Source organism: Sander vitreus, chromosome 13, assembly GCF_031162955.1.
Source record: "Sander vitreus isolate 19-12246 chromosome 13, sanVit1, whole genome shotgun sequence".
NCBI classification, from domain to species: Eukaryota; Metazoa; Chordata; class Actinopteri; order Perciformes; family Percidae; genus Sander; species Sander vitreus.
Genome location: NC_135867.1, coordinates 24,605,010 through 24,619,152, shown reverse-complemented (window position 1 = coordinate 24,619,152; position 14,143 = coordinate 24,605,010). Strand labels below are relative to the sequence as shown.

Genomic DNA, 14,143 nt, shown 5'->3' with positions numbered 1-14,143 from the left:
AAGGAGATGAGAATGAAGGCTAAACTTTATAGCCAGAGGCTCCCAGATACTCAAAGACCATGGTGAACCTCTGCTCACATGCACATGAGCAAATCCAGGCTGCGCTTAAAGGAACAGCCACTATCAGATACTTACAACAAGTGCTAGAGAGAACTAGTCAACAGGATTGGTCCACAGGGTCATACAGCTGGGAACTCAAAGCGCTGTTTTAGCAAGCAGGGAGATGGGTTGTGTGGTGTGCCTGCCTGAGCACTTAGTTCATATTCTTGAACCATATTATTCCAGTTTTCTTTGCATTGATGCAATCAGAAGTAATGCTACAGCATTATCTATTCAATCCAGAATCTGCTGGGGAATGATGGCCTCCTTCATCTGACATATCCCACATATCATCAGGGTCTGGGTGGTGAACCATAGCTAATGCATGTTGCTTTGTTGGGCTTGAATGAGAGATGCCAGGCATGCCTACAGAAACAGTCATTAGCATTTGGCTCTCATTGCCTGGCTACAGATTAGCTGCAAGGAGGGTGTGCCCTGAGTGCTCACCACCACTGTGAGAACAACGAGGAAAACAAACATGAAAAGTAAATCTGAATAGTGTGAACAGGAGATATATGTGCTCAGAAGAAAAACATTAAAAATTGCATAGCCTTATCTTGTATCATACAAACTGTCTTATTTGTCCTTGGGCGCAGCGGCAGGGTCTTTTGTTTGCTGTACTTATTGCGGCAGGAATTTGTGCATGTTGACAAAGTAGGAGGAGCCTACCCTCTATAGCCTCCATGTTGAAGGACACTGGATCCGTTTTCAGGTGGGGATTCTGCTTTAACCTTGTGAAGCAGTTTGGAGCAGAGCTGTTGCTGTGAAAGCATGTGGCAGCAGCACTCCCGACTCATTCAAGTTAAACGCCTCTGTGGGAGCGCAAAGACTCGATGCTGCACTCCCTGAGCTCCGCAGGTTGTTTAGAGTACACAGGTGTTGCAGCTCTCTGCTTTGCCTCTCAAATGATCTGCAGCTCTTCCTCTTCCCTTCCTGAGCATCACATGACAATGACCTCATCTTTCTGTGTCAGATGAAACCTAAGCCCGGCCAATAGAGGACTGCTACCTCTGCAGCATGATCGGTCCACTGAGATTGGCGGGGCCAGGTGGCGATTGTATCACTGAATATCCTACCTGTTATGAAACGCAGCACACAGACAGTGGTGCTCTTCTGTCCTCTCCAGCCCCCGCCAGCTTGTCTAGTCATTTGCCCTTTTCATTTCCATTCCCCAGGCTCTTTATGGGATTTATTTTATTTTTTTTTTTTCATTGGATCATGATTCTCAAGGTTATTGCGCAGTTCAGATTATTTTTTTTTTTTTGTTAGAGGTGTGCATGTGTGTAAACAGTCCCATCTGTGTGCCTGTTAAGTGGTTGAGCACAAGTGAGCGTTCTTGTCTGGCTGAGCTTGGGGCAATTTAATTTCCTCCGTGCTCTCATCTCGCATATTGCTGTTATTACTGCTGATGTTCTGATCCTCAGTGAAGTTAGAAGGCTAGGTTTCCCTCCCCTGAGAGCCAGGTGGAATTCTAACTACATTACCGGTTTACATGTCAAATATGTACAAGATGAACGTGGCGGCCATTGCAAGCACGCTCCAGGAACTAGCCTTCCATTGGAAACATTGGATACATTGGAAATGTAGCAGAAAGGCAACTTGCTGTAGACACACCAGAACATCCCTGACTCTTTGTACCTTTTTTGTTTTGCTCGTCTCGTGCTTCCTTTAAGTGCTCTGCCTCCTCTGATGGGTTCATTATTCTTCCTCTCCTCCTGCCATCTTTAGTTTTTTTCCTCTCTCCTCCTCTCTACCCAGAGGTATTGCTGTGCGTATGCCTGGTGTTGATCGTGGCACAGAAAAGCCTGCCGATGACTGTCTCCATGGAAATGTGGAAGAATATGCCAGTGTCTATGAAAGAGAATGAAAACTCTTTTCATTGTTGTTTGCTTTTCTTTTCTTTTTTTAACCCTCCTCGTTGTTTTCCTTGTGTTTTTGTTCTTTCCCCTCCTCCATCACCGCAGCTACTAGCTATGAGGTTTCTTGTTGGCTCCACCTGGCCTTTATTTCTAGGCATTTCCTGTGTGTGTGTGTGTGTGTGTGTGTGTGTGTGTGTGTGTGTCTGGGTCTGGGTCTGGCAACAGAATTGGGGGGCTACTGCTCTTTGTTGACACAGCAGGTGTTGATTTGGCTCCACAGTAGTCGCTTTGTTTGTTCCACCTTCATTCTTGTTGAGCACAGAAAGGGCAGAACAGCGCAGGCTGCCAGGCTGAAGGGCATTGCCGAGATAAAACGGAGGCTGCTTTCTATCTTCCATATATTTAGTTTGGTTCAGTGAGCAAGGCCTTAGCTTTCAGAAAGCCCACAACTGTCATTTCAAGGCCTTTTGTTTTATTGGTTTTCTAGAAGGACTTTTATTTTCATAAACGGATAATTGCATCGCTCTATGTAGCTTTAGGCTAACTCAACCTCTCTTTCCTTCACTCCCTTTTCACATCCAGGTGATCCTGTACTCTGGCGACAGGTCCTACGAGGACTACTATGACCCAATGAAGGGTCGAGTCCACTTCAACTCGGCCGACCCCAAGAATGGCGACGCCTCCATCAACCTGACGGGGCTGAAGTCGTCCGACTCGGGCACCTACCAGTGTAAGGTGAAGAAGGCTCCCGGCATCCGCAGCAGGAAGATGCTGCTGATCGTCATGGGTGAGTGGAACCGAACTGAACACACTCTGGTGTGTTTGTTTTTTCCCCTCACAGGGTACATTCTCTCTCTCTACACATGCACCAAATCACACGGCCTTTGCCCTCCTTGGCTGTTTTGATGTAATCCCTTCCAAAATCGAGTGCATGACCTTCCCGGAGGCTGTGGAGCATTGCCCCCTTTGTGATACAATTCTGTATTCATCTTCGACGCTCTGATTATGTCTAAAATGATTTTTTCCACTTAATATTGCGGTCATGATTTACAGCTTGTATCTATATTTCTATTTAGTATTAGTCTTGGCGAACAAAATTATTTTATTGCTTTTTTTCGTCAATCACAGCTCCCATTTTAAATTGTTTTAATGTTCGTATGCAAATGATGCAGATATTTACACTATTAGCTATATTCTTAGACTATTAACTGTGAAAACTACAATAATATCAAATCATTACACATTATTCATTTTGAAACCTTACACACCCTAAATAGTACAGGCAAAGGCAATTAAACAATATGACATAACTTCCAAAGTGCACAATGTAATCCTGTCTTTAAAAATGTGGTCAAACCTCAGCAATGGCGTTGCACTCAGCTGGCTTTTTATTGCACAGGGTGAGATGGGTGACACGTCAGAGTTGCACAAGTCAGATGATTCACTCCCGAGGCAAACACACACTCACACAGAGTGGCCTTGCTGGTCGGTCAACTGACTAAATGATGTCGAAAGGGAATCGCCTCCCGAAACCCAGCCTGGTATTTGCATATGGGAAAAACAACCCACGTGCACTGCACTAGTGCGTTGTGGGAGAAGCTGCATATTGTGCTGTTTTCGGAGCCCTGTTATCGGAACGGTTTCTCCTTTCTAAAGTTAAGGCAAACTCCAGAAAATGGCTTGTTGACATGATATCATGTGTACAAAAATGACTGCACTGCACCAGAAAGACATGAGCGCTTGGGAAAACAAGCAGGCTCCTCAGTAGCTATGTTGTGGCACCACTAAGCAGTTATAAAGTGATAAAAGAAATGAATGGCCAGCCACAGATAATCTGACCATTAACTGTGACTACAGCTGACGCACGAGCCACTGATTAAGTCTTTGGAAGGCTACTTTTACATACATATCTGACAAGAAGCAACTTAAACAACGAATCACCGCTTAAGTCATTGCTGAGTCATACGTATGCTTGTACATTTCCGGTGACGGCTTCTCTTCCGTAGAACACCCTTCGCATTCCTCACCAGCGAGGAAGGATTCATCAGTTGTTTTCATGCCTATTTTTAAATGTCGGTTAATGTCATTGTTAAGTTTATCATTTCATCAAAGCCACCTAGTTAACAAATCCCATCTAAAATAGAAACAGCATCTAGGCTGAGGTTTGCTGCACAAGCAAATACCAGTTATATGGGCGCCCAGATAGCTCAGTTGGTACAGCAGGTGCTCATATATAGAGGTTTACTCCTCAACGCAGCGGGCCCGGGTTCGACTTCGCCCTGTGGCCCTTCACTGCATGTCATTCCCCCCCTCTCTCTCCCCTTTCATGTCTTCATCTGTCCTGTCAAAAATAAAGGCCGAAAATGCCCAAAAAATCTTAAAGAATTAAAAAAAAAAAAAAAAAACAGTTATATACATATATACAGTTTTACATTCTATTTAACATAGGGGTGTACTCACTTTTGTTGCCAGCGGTTTAGACATTAATGGCTGTGTGTTGAGTTATTTTGAGGGGACAGCACATTTACACTGTTATACAAGCTGTACACTTAATACTTTACATTGTAGCAAAGTGTAATTTCTTCAGTGTTGTCCCATTAAAAGATATAATGAAATATTTACTAAAATGTGAGGGGTGTACTCACTTTTGTGAGATACTGTATATCATATATGATCATTCCAGGGTTACTGTCGTATCTACTGTCGAGATGTTATTTCTGGTGGTTCTTGTGCTCTTTGTGTTGATTGTCTGTCTGGTTTCATTTGTCCATCGTATCCTGCTGTGGATAAGAGCATCAGCTAGGTGACTACAATGCAAATCCATCTTTCATTCTGGTTGTCTTTATCTATAGGGTGCATGAGAGAGAGGGATAGCTCTAGGCTACAGAAGCTGACAGGCTGCTAGCTATTGACCCCAGGGGCAGGGGTGTTCTTAGCAAAGAAACATTGACAAGGAGAGGGAAGGACATCCTGCCTGCTCTGCATTCCACCTTCAGGTCGATCTTGTCACAAGGTGGATGGTCCCGAGAACAGGGGAGACGTGCATGCATATGTGTGCACAAACATAAACACACCTCAATTTTATACACTGGGTGTTGCTGTGGCTTGTCACACGCGCACACACACACACGGCCATATGCAGGCATGCACACGTGCTGAAACCTGCAGTGTCCAGCTACTGTACAGTAGGTAGCATCCCTTGTTGTGTATTCTCCTCAGGTTGCACCAGGACATTGAAGTTAACAGGAGGAGAGTACCCACCTGCAGTCCGCCACTGCATGTCAGCAACTCTCACAACTGTTTGTGACACCCCCCCACCTGTACTCTCAACAGCCAATCATTTAGCTCTGTCTGCCACAAGTCCAGGCATTCCTAATCGCATCCAGGATCTCACTGAAAGCCCAACAGCCAATCTTTCATTCTTTCTGCCCAACTTTAGTGCCCACTAGTCGCTTATATTTCACTTTATCGTTCAACTATCAGTCGTCACTCCTCAAAGTTGTGCGCGTCTCAACTCCAATGAATACCACAATCTAGCGATCCCTTTCTACTTATCTTGGCCGCAAGATAGCCTTGTGCAACTCATAAATCTCAATTCATTGTTCGTTTAACGGAGCCAGGTTAGCCGCATCGCTCTGCCCTTTATCTCTCTGCGCTCTTCCAGCCTCTGTCACCTTCTTCTTTGACCTCATCTTTCAAACAAATAAATCTGCTCATCGGACAGCAGTCCTAATAAGAGGAGCTGTGTGTTACAGCCCTCAGACGTGTCGAGTTCACCTTTTAAAAAGATGCGCTCAAAATGTCATAGCTCTCTGACATTTACTGTGTGTTATGTGAATGTGTGTGTAGGTGCAACACAACAGCAGCAAAGAGCAGGCCGGTGAGTGAGGAGCTGCACAGCCTTGGCCCCCATCACTCCACCATCTGTCCATCAGCGCTCGCGTCATTTTTGCTCTCCCCAGCTCTCGGTTTTGCCCCCTCCGTCCTGACGCCCTGTGTGTTTTATTAAATTAGCAGAGCACTCAGTACCGTTAGTCTACTGTTAATCCTTACGGTTATGCCTGCTAAGCTCCCCCCCCTTTCGTCTGACACCTGGTTCAGATCTGGAGATCCCCGCTCCAGGGTTTTGTTCTTACAGAACCCATTATTACCACACCATGATGTCAGCGTTCTCTCACTGAACGCACAATACTTGGATTGTGGCCTCAAAAACATCACCTCTCATAGTTTCTCTTTTTCTCTCCCTCCCTTTTTACCCCCCACACCCCCACACCCCCCAATGCCTGGCTGACTGTGTGTCTGGGTTTCATTGGAGTTGGCCTGCTTTCAATTTGAAGCTCTGTTTGTTTTTGTATCCCCCATCTCATCTCCTGCCAGCGCTCTGACTGACCCGAGGAGTGTTTGCACACGTTTGGCTTTAAGACAGAAAGCTTAGCCTCCATCCATCCTAACCCTGAAAGCTACGTGCACATGTGTGTTTGTGTGTGTCCGATGGCAGGCGACTCCCTTCTTTTTTGTGATTATCCTGAGCGACAGCTCCTGTAATGACAGCAGCTGTATCAATTACTCTGATTACGCCTCTCATTACACCGATGACTGCTGCTTTGAGCAAGGGAGGAGGTGAACTTCAGGAATACACGATACACATGCACACAACTTGCCACAAGATTTAAAAATAATAGGGTTGTAGGCAGGAGGGATGTGTTGTTTCCGAGGCCACCTGGTTGCGTCTGTTGTTTTTCACCTCTCTCAATCACTTTTCTTTCGTTCTTTCTCTCCACAGTGAAGCCATCCAAGCCCAGGTGCTACACCGAAGGCCCCGCACAGGAAGGCAAAGACATTGTGCTGAGGTGTCTATCTAACGAGGGCACCAAACCCCTGCAATACAGCTGGGAGAAGACCAGTGACAGCAAGCTGCTGCCCAGCTCTGCTGTGATGGGTAATGGACCCTCTCACAAGCACTCCCAGACAAATGGAAATCAGTTTTTTAGGTCCCACACACAGGTCTTCTTTCTGTTTAACGCTGCCATCTCTTCATTGGTGTGTTCTTTGCCCTCCCTACAGATCCAGTGGGAGGCACCATTAACGTGAGGAACGCATCTGCCAGCACATCTGGCACCTACCGCTGCACTGTCAATAACCGTGTTGGCTCTGACGAATGTATTCTGTATCTCAACGTGACACCTCGTGAGTACCCAACCAACTTCACGTTGATGCACTAACCTGCAATATCCAAATAGTTGCTGATGAATTTTCAATTGACTAATCATTGTAGCCCTAGTTGAGATATTTAAGACTGGATTTAAGCGGTGGGCCGATCAACAGGCCGACCGTCGTTGCAATCCATGAAGCCATGCCACTAGAGTGGCTAGTAATCTACGTATGGGCTGCTGTACCTAAGTAACTGTACAAGTTCAGGCTAAATTAATACACTTTTTTTTTTTTTTTTTTACCCTATACTATCAAGAGGTGTGCATGTGGGATCCATTAGGTTATTGCACATTTGTGAAAAATTCACTTTTCATTAAAAAAAACCCAACTTTTCCTGTACCTGTACTGGTGGTACATTTGTCAGTGCTAGAACACATACAGACAAAGCTCAGTTGTGTTCAGTCTTTCCTCAACAGATCTGCCACTTTCTCACAACTAAACATAGCATTGAGAAGTGGAAAGTCCTACTGAAGATTCCAATGTATTGAGAAAGATAGTGTACATTTGATTTACGAGTGCCATGAAAAAGGTTTGAGGATTCAGTCAGCGTCTTGAGTAGTAGAAGCTGTGGTACCGCGGTGTATCTATCATACAGGCACAAGGATACTTTTACCTTTCTTTGGTCTTGTTACTGAGTACGGTTTATTGATCTCAGGGCCACTATTTTGTTAATGTGCTCATAAGCTGCTGTACTGCAGAATGTGCCAGATGTAATCATTCTTGCCCTGACACTCTTCTTTGACCCAGCTTCCGTTTTAAACTCACCCTTATACTCCGAAACGGGCCACAGTTCTGTTTACATTAGATATAGTGTCTGTGCATACACAGCAGTTAGCAGATGACGAAATGTGCATCACAGAGACCCCTTTGGCTATGTGGACGCAGAATGTTTAATGCACACTTTAGTGGTATGAAGATGTCTTGAGTGACATTGTTAATTGCACTGAAATGTTGAACTGTTTTCAATGTGATAAGCTGAAAAAAGGTGCAGGATGCAAAAAAACCCCCAAAAAACCTGTCACTCACTTATGGGTCATGAGCTCTCAAAGCCATGGTCAAAGCACCACTTGGCCTCAGATAATCCAGCACTATATTTTGAGGTCTTTGTTGGACGCAGACACTTAGTTATGTTTAAGTCACTGCTACCCAAATTACATTTACCAAACCTTCCAACCCTTTTCCTCCTTGTGTTGTGCAGCCCCCAACACTGCAGGCATCATCGCAGGAGCCATCATTACTGTACTCCTGATCCTCCTCATCATTGCCATCATCCTCTTCTGCTGTTGCCGTGCCCGTAACAAGAAGAAGTATGAGAAGGAAATCTGCAATGAGATAAGGTACATTCACTAAAACATCAATGACACTTGGCTCACAGATACCCAGCGCTCCCTTTTGATAGAAGAATATTTTGTTAAACTGTGTAGGTTTTGCTATATACTGGGAAATATGTCTCAGGTTGTATAATACTGGAAAAATGTTAGCATAAGAAATGCTAGAGGTTACATGTAATTATTACTCTCAGCTCCCTGTGGTCAACACACACACACACACACACACACACACACACACACACACACACACACACACACACACACACACACACACACACGTCACCAACAGCCACAACAACCATGAAAATGTTTTTTTCTCTATCAGCGTTTTTCTTTTTTTAACCCTCCTCAAATAAACAGCTGTGGTAATCAGTTTGAAAGCTTTGTTTGCTCTGTGGATCCTGTGTCATGTCTGCTGCTGGCTCGCCCCCCTCACCCCACCCTCCAGCCACCTACTCTAACCCCTCCACACATCATCCAGCTCTCCATCAGGCCCACAGGCTCTGTACAACCCCTGGGCTTACTATCCCTCTGCTGCGGACTGAATCTGTCTAAGACCACAATGTGACACTCGCACTGTAGGACAAAGCGGATTAGACCACTGGTCCTGTCTCGTAAACACAGACACACGCATTCGCTGAAAGACCACAGCATGCAGCTATAGACTAAACAAGCTGGAGCCCCTCAGGCTCCGTTTGATTGAGCATTTAACTGGATTATTGCTGCTTATTAGTTGTTAATGTGGTGGCAGAGGGAGTAGAGGGCATAGCTGTACTTGGTTGCTCAGCTCAATCTCTACAGGCTATTACACGGTCAGTGTGGCTGAGCAGTGAGCAGACACCGCCCTAACCATTCAAACGGGCCAACTCCAATTATTTGTCCCTCTTTTGTTGAGTCAAATCATGTTTCGCTCTTGAAATGACTCATGCGCTTAAGTATTTATTGTTTTCCTCACAGTGGGCCGCAAGTGCCAGACATTCCAGACTTGTGTCATCAAACTTCATTATGGTTTCATAGCACCTTAGAAAATCATTTTCAAAATTCCAAATCTCTGACTTGACACTCAGGTAAGCTAATAAAAGTGAGTTTGCAGTCTTGTTGTCTAAATGTGCTGCTGTCTCTGTCTTATCTCAGAGAGGACGTGCCCCCTCCTAAGAGCCGTGTTTCGATGGCGCGCAGCTTCACCGTGGGCAGCCAGCGCTCCTCGCTGGGCTCCATGTCACCCTCCAACCTGCATGAGTACGCCCTGAAGCCCCAGTACGACAAGATTCCCTCGTCGGAGGAGTTTGAGAGGCCTCCGAGCCACGCCCCTCTGCCCCCGCCCACCGCTGCCAGGATGGCTGGCCCCAACCTCAGCCGCATGGGGGGCATCCCGGTCATGATCCCTGCCCAGAACAAGGACGGCTCAATTGTCTAGCCTGTCCTCGAGAAGTGGCCGTGCAACGAGGGGATGGATTGGAGGACGGGAGTAGGACACAAGCCACTGAAGATGGAGCAAGAGCTGGGATAGGGCTGACTCGCCTGACGTTTAGCTCTTCAATATTTACAAATGGGAGTACACTCCTCTTATAAAGGCCTGGCTCTGCTTTGGGGGCTGAGAAGAGAAATTGAATTGTACTGGAAACACAATAGAGCACATTAACTTTTTATCAAATATAAATACAAAAAAAACTTTTATGAATTTTACTTCCTGGACTTTCTCACTGAAAAATGAATTGGGGTGGATATAAAGCAGAATGGTCAATATACAAATGATATTGTACATAACGTGAATGCATGTTTTTTTTTTGTTTTGTTTTTTTATTATATAGATGGCCCTTGCGGTAGAGATACTCTATGTTCAAAACAGATCCAGGCCCCTAATTGGCCAGCTTTACAGCTGTATGCATGTATGTATAAAATTGCAGCTGTAAGCATGTGTGTGAATAGAAGTGTATGTTTGTGAATGGGAGTTTTGGAAATGTATAGTTCATTTATCGTCTTTTAATGCCTACATGATGATCATTGGTCAGGAAATCCAGTCACTACTTGTTTTTCTGACATCTTTAATTCCATAAATGTATTGTATATGACCTTTGGGAAAATGGAAAGACAGACTTATTACAAGAAAATTCACCAATTTGAATTAGTCCTTCAACTGAGTTGAAAAAGGTCTGTTTAGGTCAGCCATTTTCTGTTGAACCGTTTTCTGTTTGAATTGGCTGAACAGGATTGGCTGGTGGTGAGGGGAGGGTCAGACCGCAACCTCTTGTGATTGGGTGGATTATTGCTTCTTCACTAAGCTTAAAAAACAAGAAGCGCCATCGCTCCTCCAGAGATCTTAGAGGAGGTAGTGTATAGGGAAATAAGGGAGGCAGCTGGACAGCAAGGTTCACTGAGCAATCCGCTTTGATTGTGTTTGACTGGCCCCTAAGCCCTGTGACCACCAGAACATCCTCCCTAACACACACACACGCACACACACCCATACACCCCATATTAGCAGGACAAGAGCACCCAGTCTTAATTCATCATCTGTAGTATCAGTCGTCACTCCCCCTCCCTCTCAGATGGCCAGCATATGTAATCCTCCTTATTTTTAGTCTCATTCCAAGGGGCCAATATCTTGATTAACCTTCTCTCTGTGGTCAATGTGCAAGCTTTCATGGCTTCTGTAGCATTAATTGGACCTTTTAATGAAGGATGTTAAGCCGGCCTACATGAAGAAAGGGCCCACAAAGAGGACCAAATGAGAAAAGCCTTAGTGTATTAGCCTTAGTGAATTGTACTGCTCTGCATTCATTTTACAACCCCTTTGGTTTGAGTTCATTGTGCAGTCTCAGTGCTGGATAATATAAATGTCCTTTCAGTCAGTCAGTGGATGTTTCTGTAGGTGAGTCCTTGCCGTTTGTGGGTTATTCTACTCTTAAATAATGCCCTTTCTTCCATTGTTTGCAAAACTGTTGGAAGCCCAATATCTAATCTCGTCTGCTACTTTACAAAGAAAACCAGTATGAATACTTGGAGTGTGTTTCTTTTTTGCTCCAGCGCCTTATTCTATTCCTTATTGTAGCCTTACCCACCTCCCCTCAGTTCACCTCTGCACAGCCCTCACAGCTACTTCTATTGTGCCTTGTTGCCCCAGTTGAGTTGTGTCGTAGCATATCCTCCAACGTGCGCTGTGCTATGTGCAGTAGCATCATCCCAAATGGCCATCGTAGCCCACGGCCTCTAGAACAACATAATAATCAGTCAGTACACAGTGAGCCTATTGATTGTTTTCTGTTGCCTCGATCAGGTCAAGTCTAGGATTTACACCCACTCACTGCATACAAATTCCCCCATAGCTTAACACAACTTTTATCATTGTCTCGAAGCTTGGGTTTTTTTATTCCATAAGGTGACCATTGTTTTTAAACTTTATTTAAGATAAATTGATGTGCTTTTTTTGGTTCTGGCTGTATGTATAAATATCCTGTCAAAGTAACCTTATATAATCACAACAGTTGAATGATATAAAGATGATGGCGTTTGTATGTATATGTGATGCTCTGCCGTGCTGTGCTTGGCAAATCTATATCTAAAACAAGAGGAGGGGCGGTGTGGGTCTTTTCATCACAGTTTAAATGTTCCATAGTATGATTGGAAATTTCTGGCAATGTGTGAGTGTTCTGTAACGTTCTGTGTGAATTCTGGGATCTGGGGACGTGACTGCTAAGACAAAGAAATTACATCTGTCAGTTTCTCTTAAGTGTGTGTGTGTGTGTGTGTGTGTGTGTGTGTGTGTGTGTGTGGTACATGAAGGGAGTTTGCTGTCAGGATGGGCCCCTGTAGAAGTCTAGTTAGATTTCCTGCTGACAAACTGTACAGAGCTCTAAGAGAGATGGTCCTGTTACTGTCCCTCTGTGTGCTCAGAAGATTAACTACTAACAACATTAACTGTAGCTCTGAAATTAGCGTACTAATATTGTATGAAGATCTCCTTTGAGGTTTGCACACTGTGTGAAAACCAGATTTTCTTTTTGAGTGTATTTTTTTGTGCTGTTATTTTTGAATAATAAAAGTCCATGAAATGAAGAAAGAATAGGCAGCCACGATTGTTTATTTACTGAAGCAGTAGCAGCTTGTTGACATGAGCGGGAATAAAACTCAATTTCTCTGCTCTCCAGCGGCGTGTGTTCTCTGGGGGACTAGGCTTCCTGCAGCTTTTTGACTGTGATTAATTTTAACCAGCCAACGAATTCCACCCCTTACACCAGGTGAGGTGACTTTCTAACCACTTAATGACTGTAATTAATCAATTAAGCGGGCAGGCACAATCGCCCTCTGCAGTCTCCAATGCTCACCATTCAGCTTTAGTGTAAACACACAAAGGTTCGTGACCTGCCTCGCCTACCAGCACCGTTTTACCACTCGCCCTGTAGGCTTCTTAATGACTCATTGCCACCCCCCCTCTCCCCCCACTGCACTGCATTGTCCGTAGCATCGTGGCCATTTGAGTCACCATTTGTGTAGCTTTTTTTTCAATTGCAGCCAATTTCCCCCCCTTTTAGTTAATGTGGTGGGTAACGACTTCCATTGCAAACCCAGCACTAATCAAAGTTGTACAAAACAAGCTTTCTAATGAAGTATGCTGAATGGTGTAAAATGCCTAGTTAATGACAGAGGGACAGATCGTGCTCATGCTGATGTAATATGTTTCTATTTTGACTCCTCACACTCTTTATACACTCGCCGACATGCTGGTGATCTCGACATGTGGATAGGTCGATAGCTGATTATTAGCCAACAGCTCCGCTGTCTGCAGGCTGTTGACAGGTAGTCAATAAAAAGACTAAAGCACTTAGTAGCAGTGCTAAGCGGACGTCCATTGCTATAATTGGATGTCAGTAATAGATAGGGCCCCAGAGCATTGATCTGGGGCTAGGCAAAGTCCCTCGTAATGGCTCCCCCAGCAGCTCTGCACATCAGGGGGTTCTCTTTTGCGCCGGGTGTGTTCAGCCGCAGTTATACCTGCACAATTGCAGCCGTCCTACAAATGGATGCGGCGGGACGTAATGGCACTTTTATGGCCGAGCATTTAAAAACATTCATTAAAATGACATTAGAGATGTGTCCTAGTGCACGTGTGCAGATTACATTTATGGACTAAAGGGCTGTTCTCATTGAATTAATGTTCAATGAGTCATACATCATCCCTCAGTGTCTTCCAGTCCAATATCCATTTGGGACATGGTTTTTTTTTAATTTTTTTTTTTTATACCTCATGTCCTCATTCACATAAGGGAGAGAGTGGGGTTGTGCTAAGCACCTGGGGATTTGTGCCTGCCTCCCACTTCCCCGGCTCCCTCCCTCCTGCCTGGATAAGGTATTAATTGTTTGCACGGATCAAGGAGGTTGGTATTGCAAAAAATAAATAAATAAAACCTCATTGGTTCTCCAGGAGGGTTTCCTTGGCAACCTTATCTGGTTGTACACAGTCTAAGCCGGCTGCTAGCGGAATGATTTATCTTGTAAAGAGTGATTCGCTCCCTGCTAACAAAAGAGGCCTCAAAAAGCATGAGGTCTCATCAAAGTCGCTCTCCTCCAGCATGACGTCTGCTCTCACAGGCGTTAAGCTTTCTGCCGTTTTTAGAAACCTCAGTCAGGTTGGGAGAGGGTTGC

The 14,143-nt window shown here is 44.8% G+C and overlaps 1 protein-coding gene across 1 annotated transcript in view; it reads left to right on the top strand.

The window, feature by feature from the left end:
• The window catches only part of cxadr (CXADR Ig-like cell adhesion molecule), a 42,904-nt gene extending 30,341 nt beyond the window's left edge, over positions 1–12,563 (top strand). The window contains exons 3-7 of the mRNA XM_078265362.1: positions 2,541–2,745; positions 6,742–6,897; positions 7,023–7,145; positions 8,368–8,506; positions 9,635–12,563. Coding sequence (XP_078121488.1) covers positions 2,541–2,745; positions 6,742–6,897; positions 7,023–7,145; positions 8,368–8,506; positions 9,635–9,917 — 906 coding nt within the window. The 3' untranslated portion in view covers positions 9,918–12,563. The remainder of the gene's footprint in view (positions 1–2,540; positions 2,746–6,741; positions 6,898–7,022; positions 7,146–8,367; positions 8,507–9,634) is intronic.
• The last annotated feature ends 1,580 nt before the right edge of the window (positions 12,564–14,143 follow it).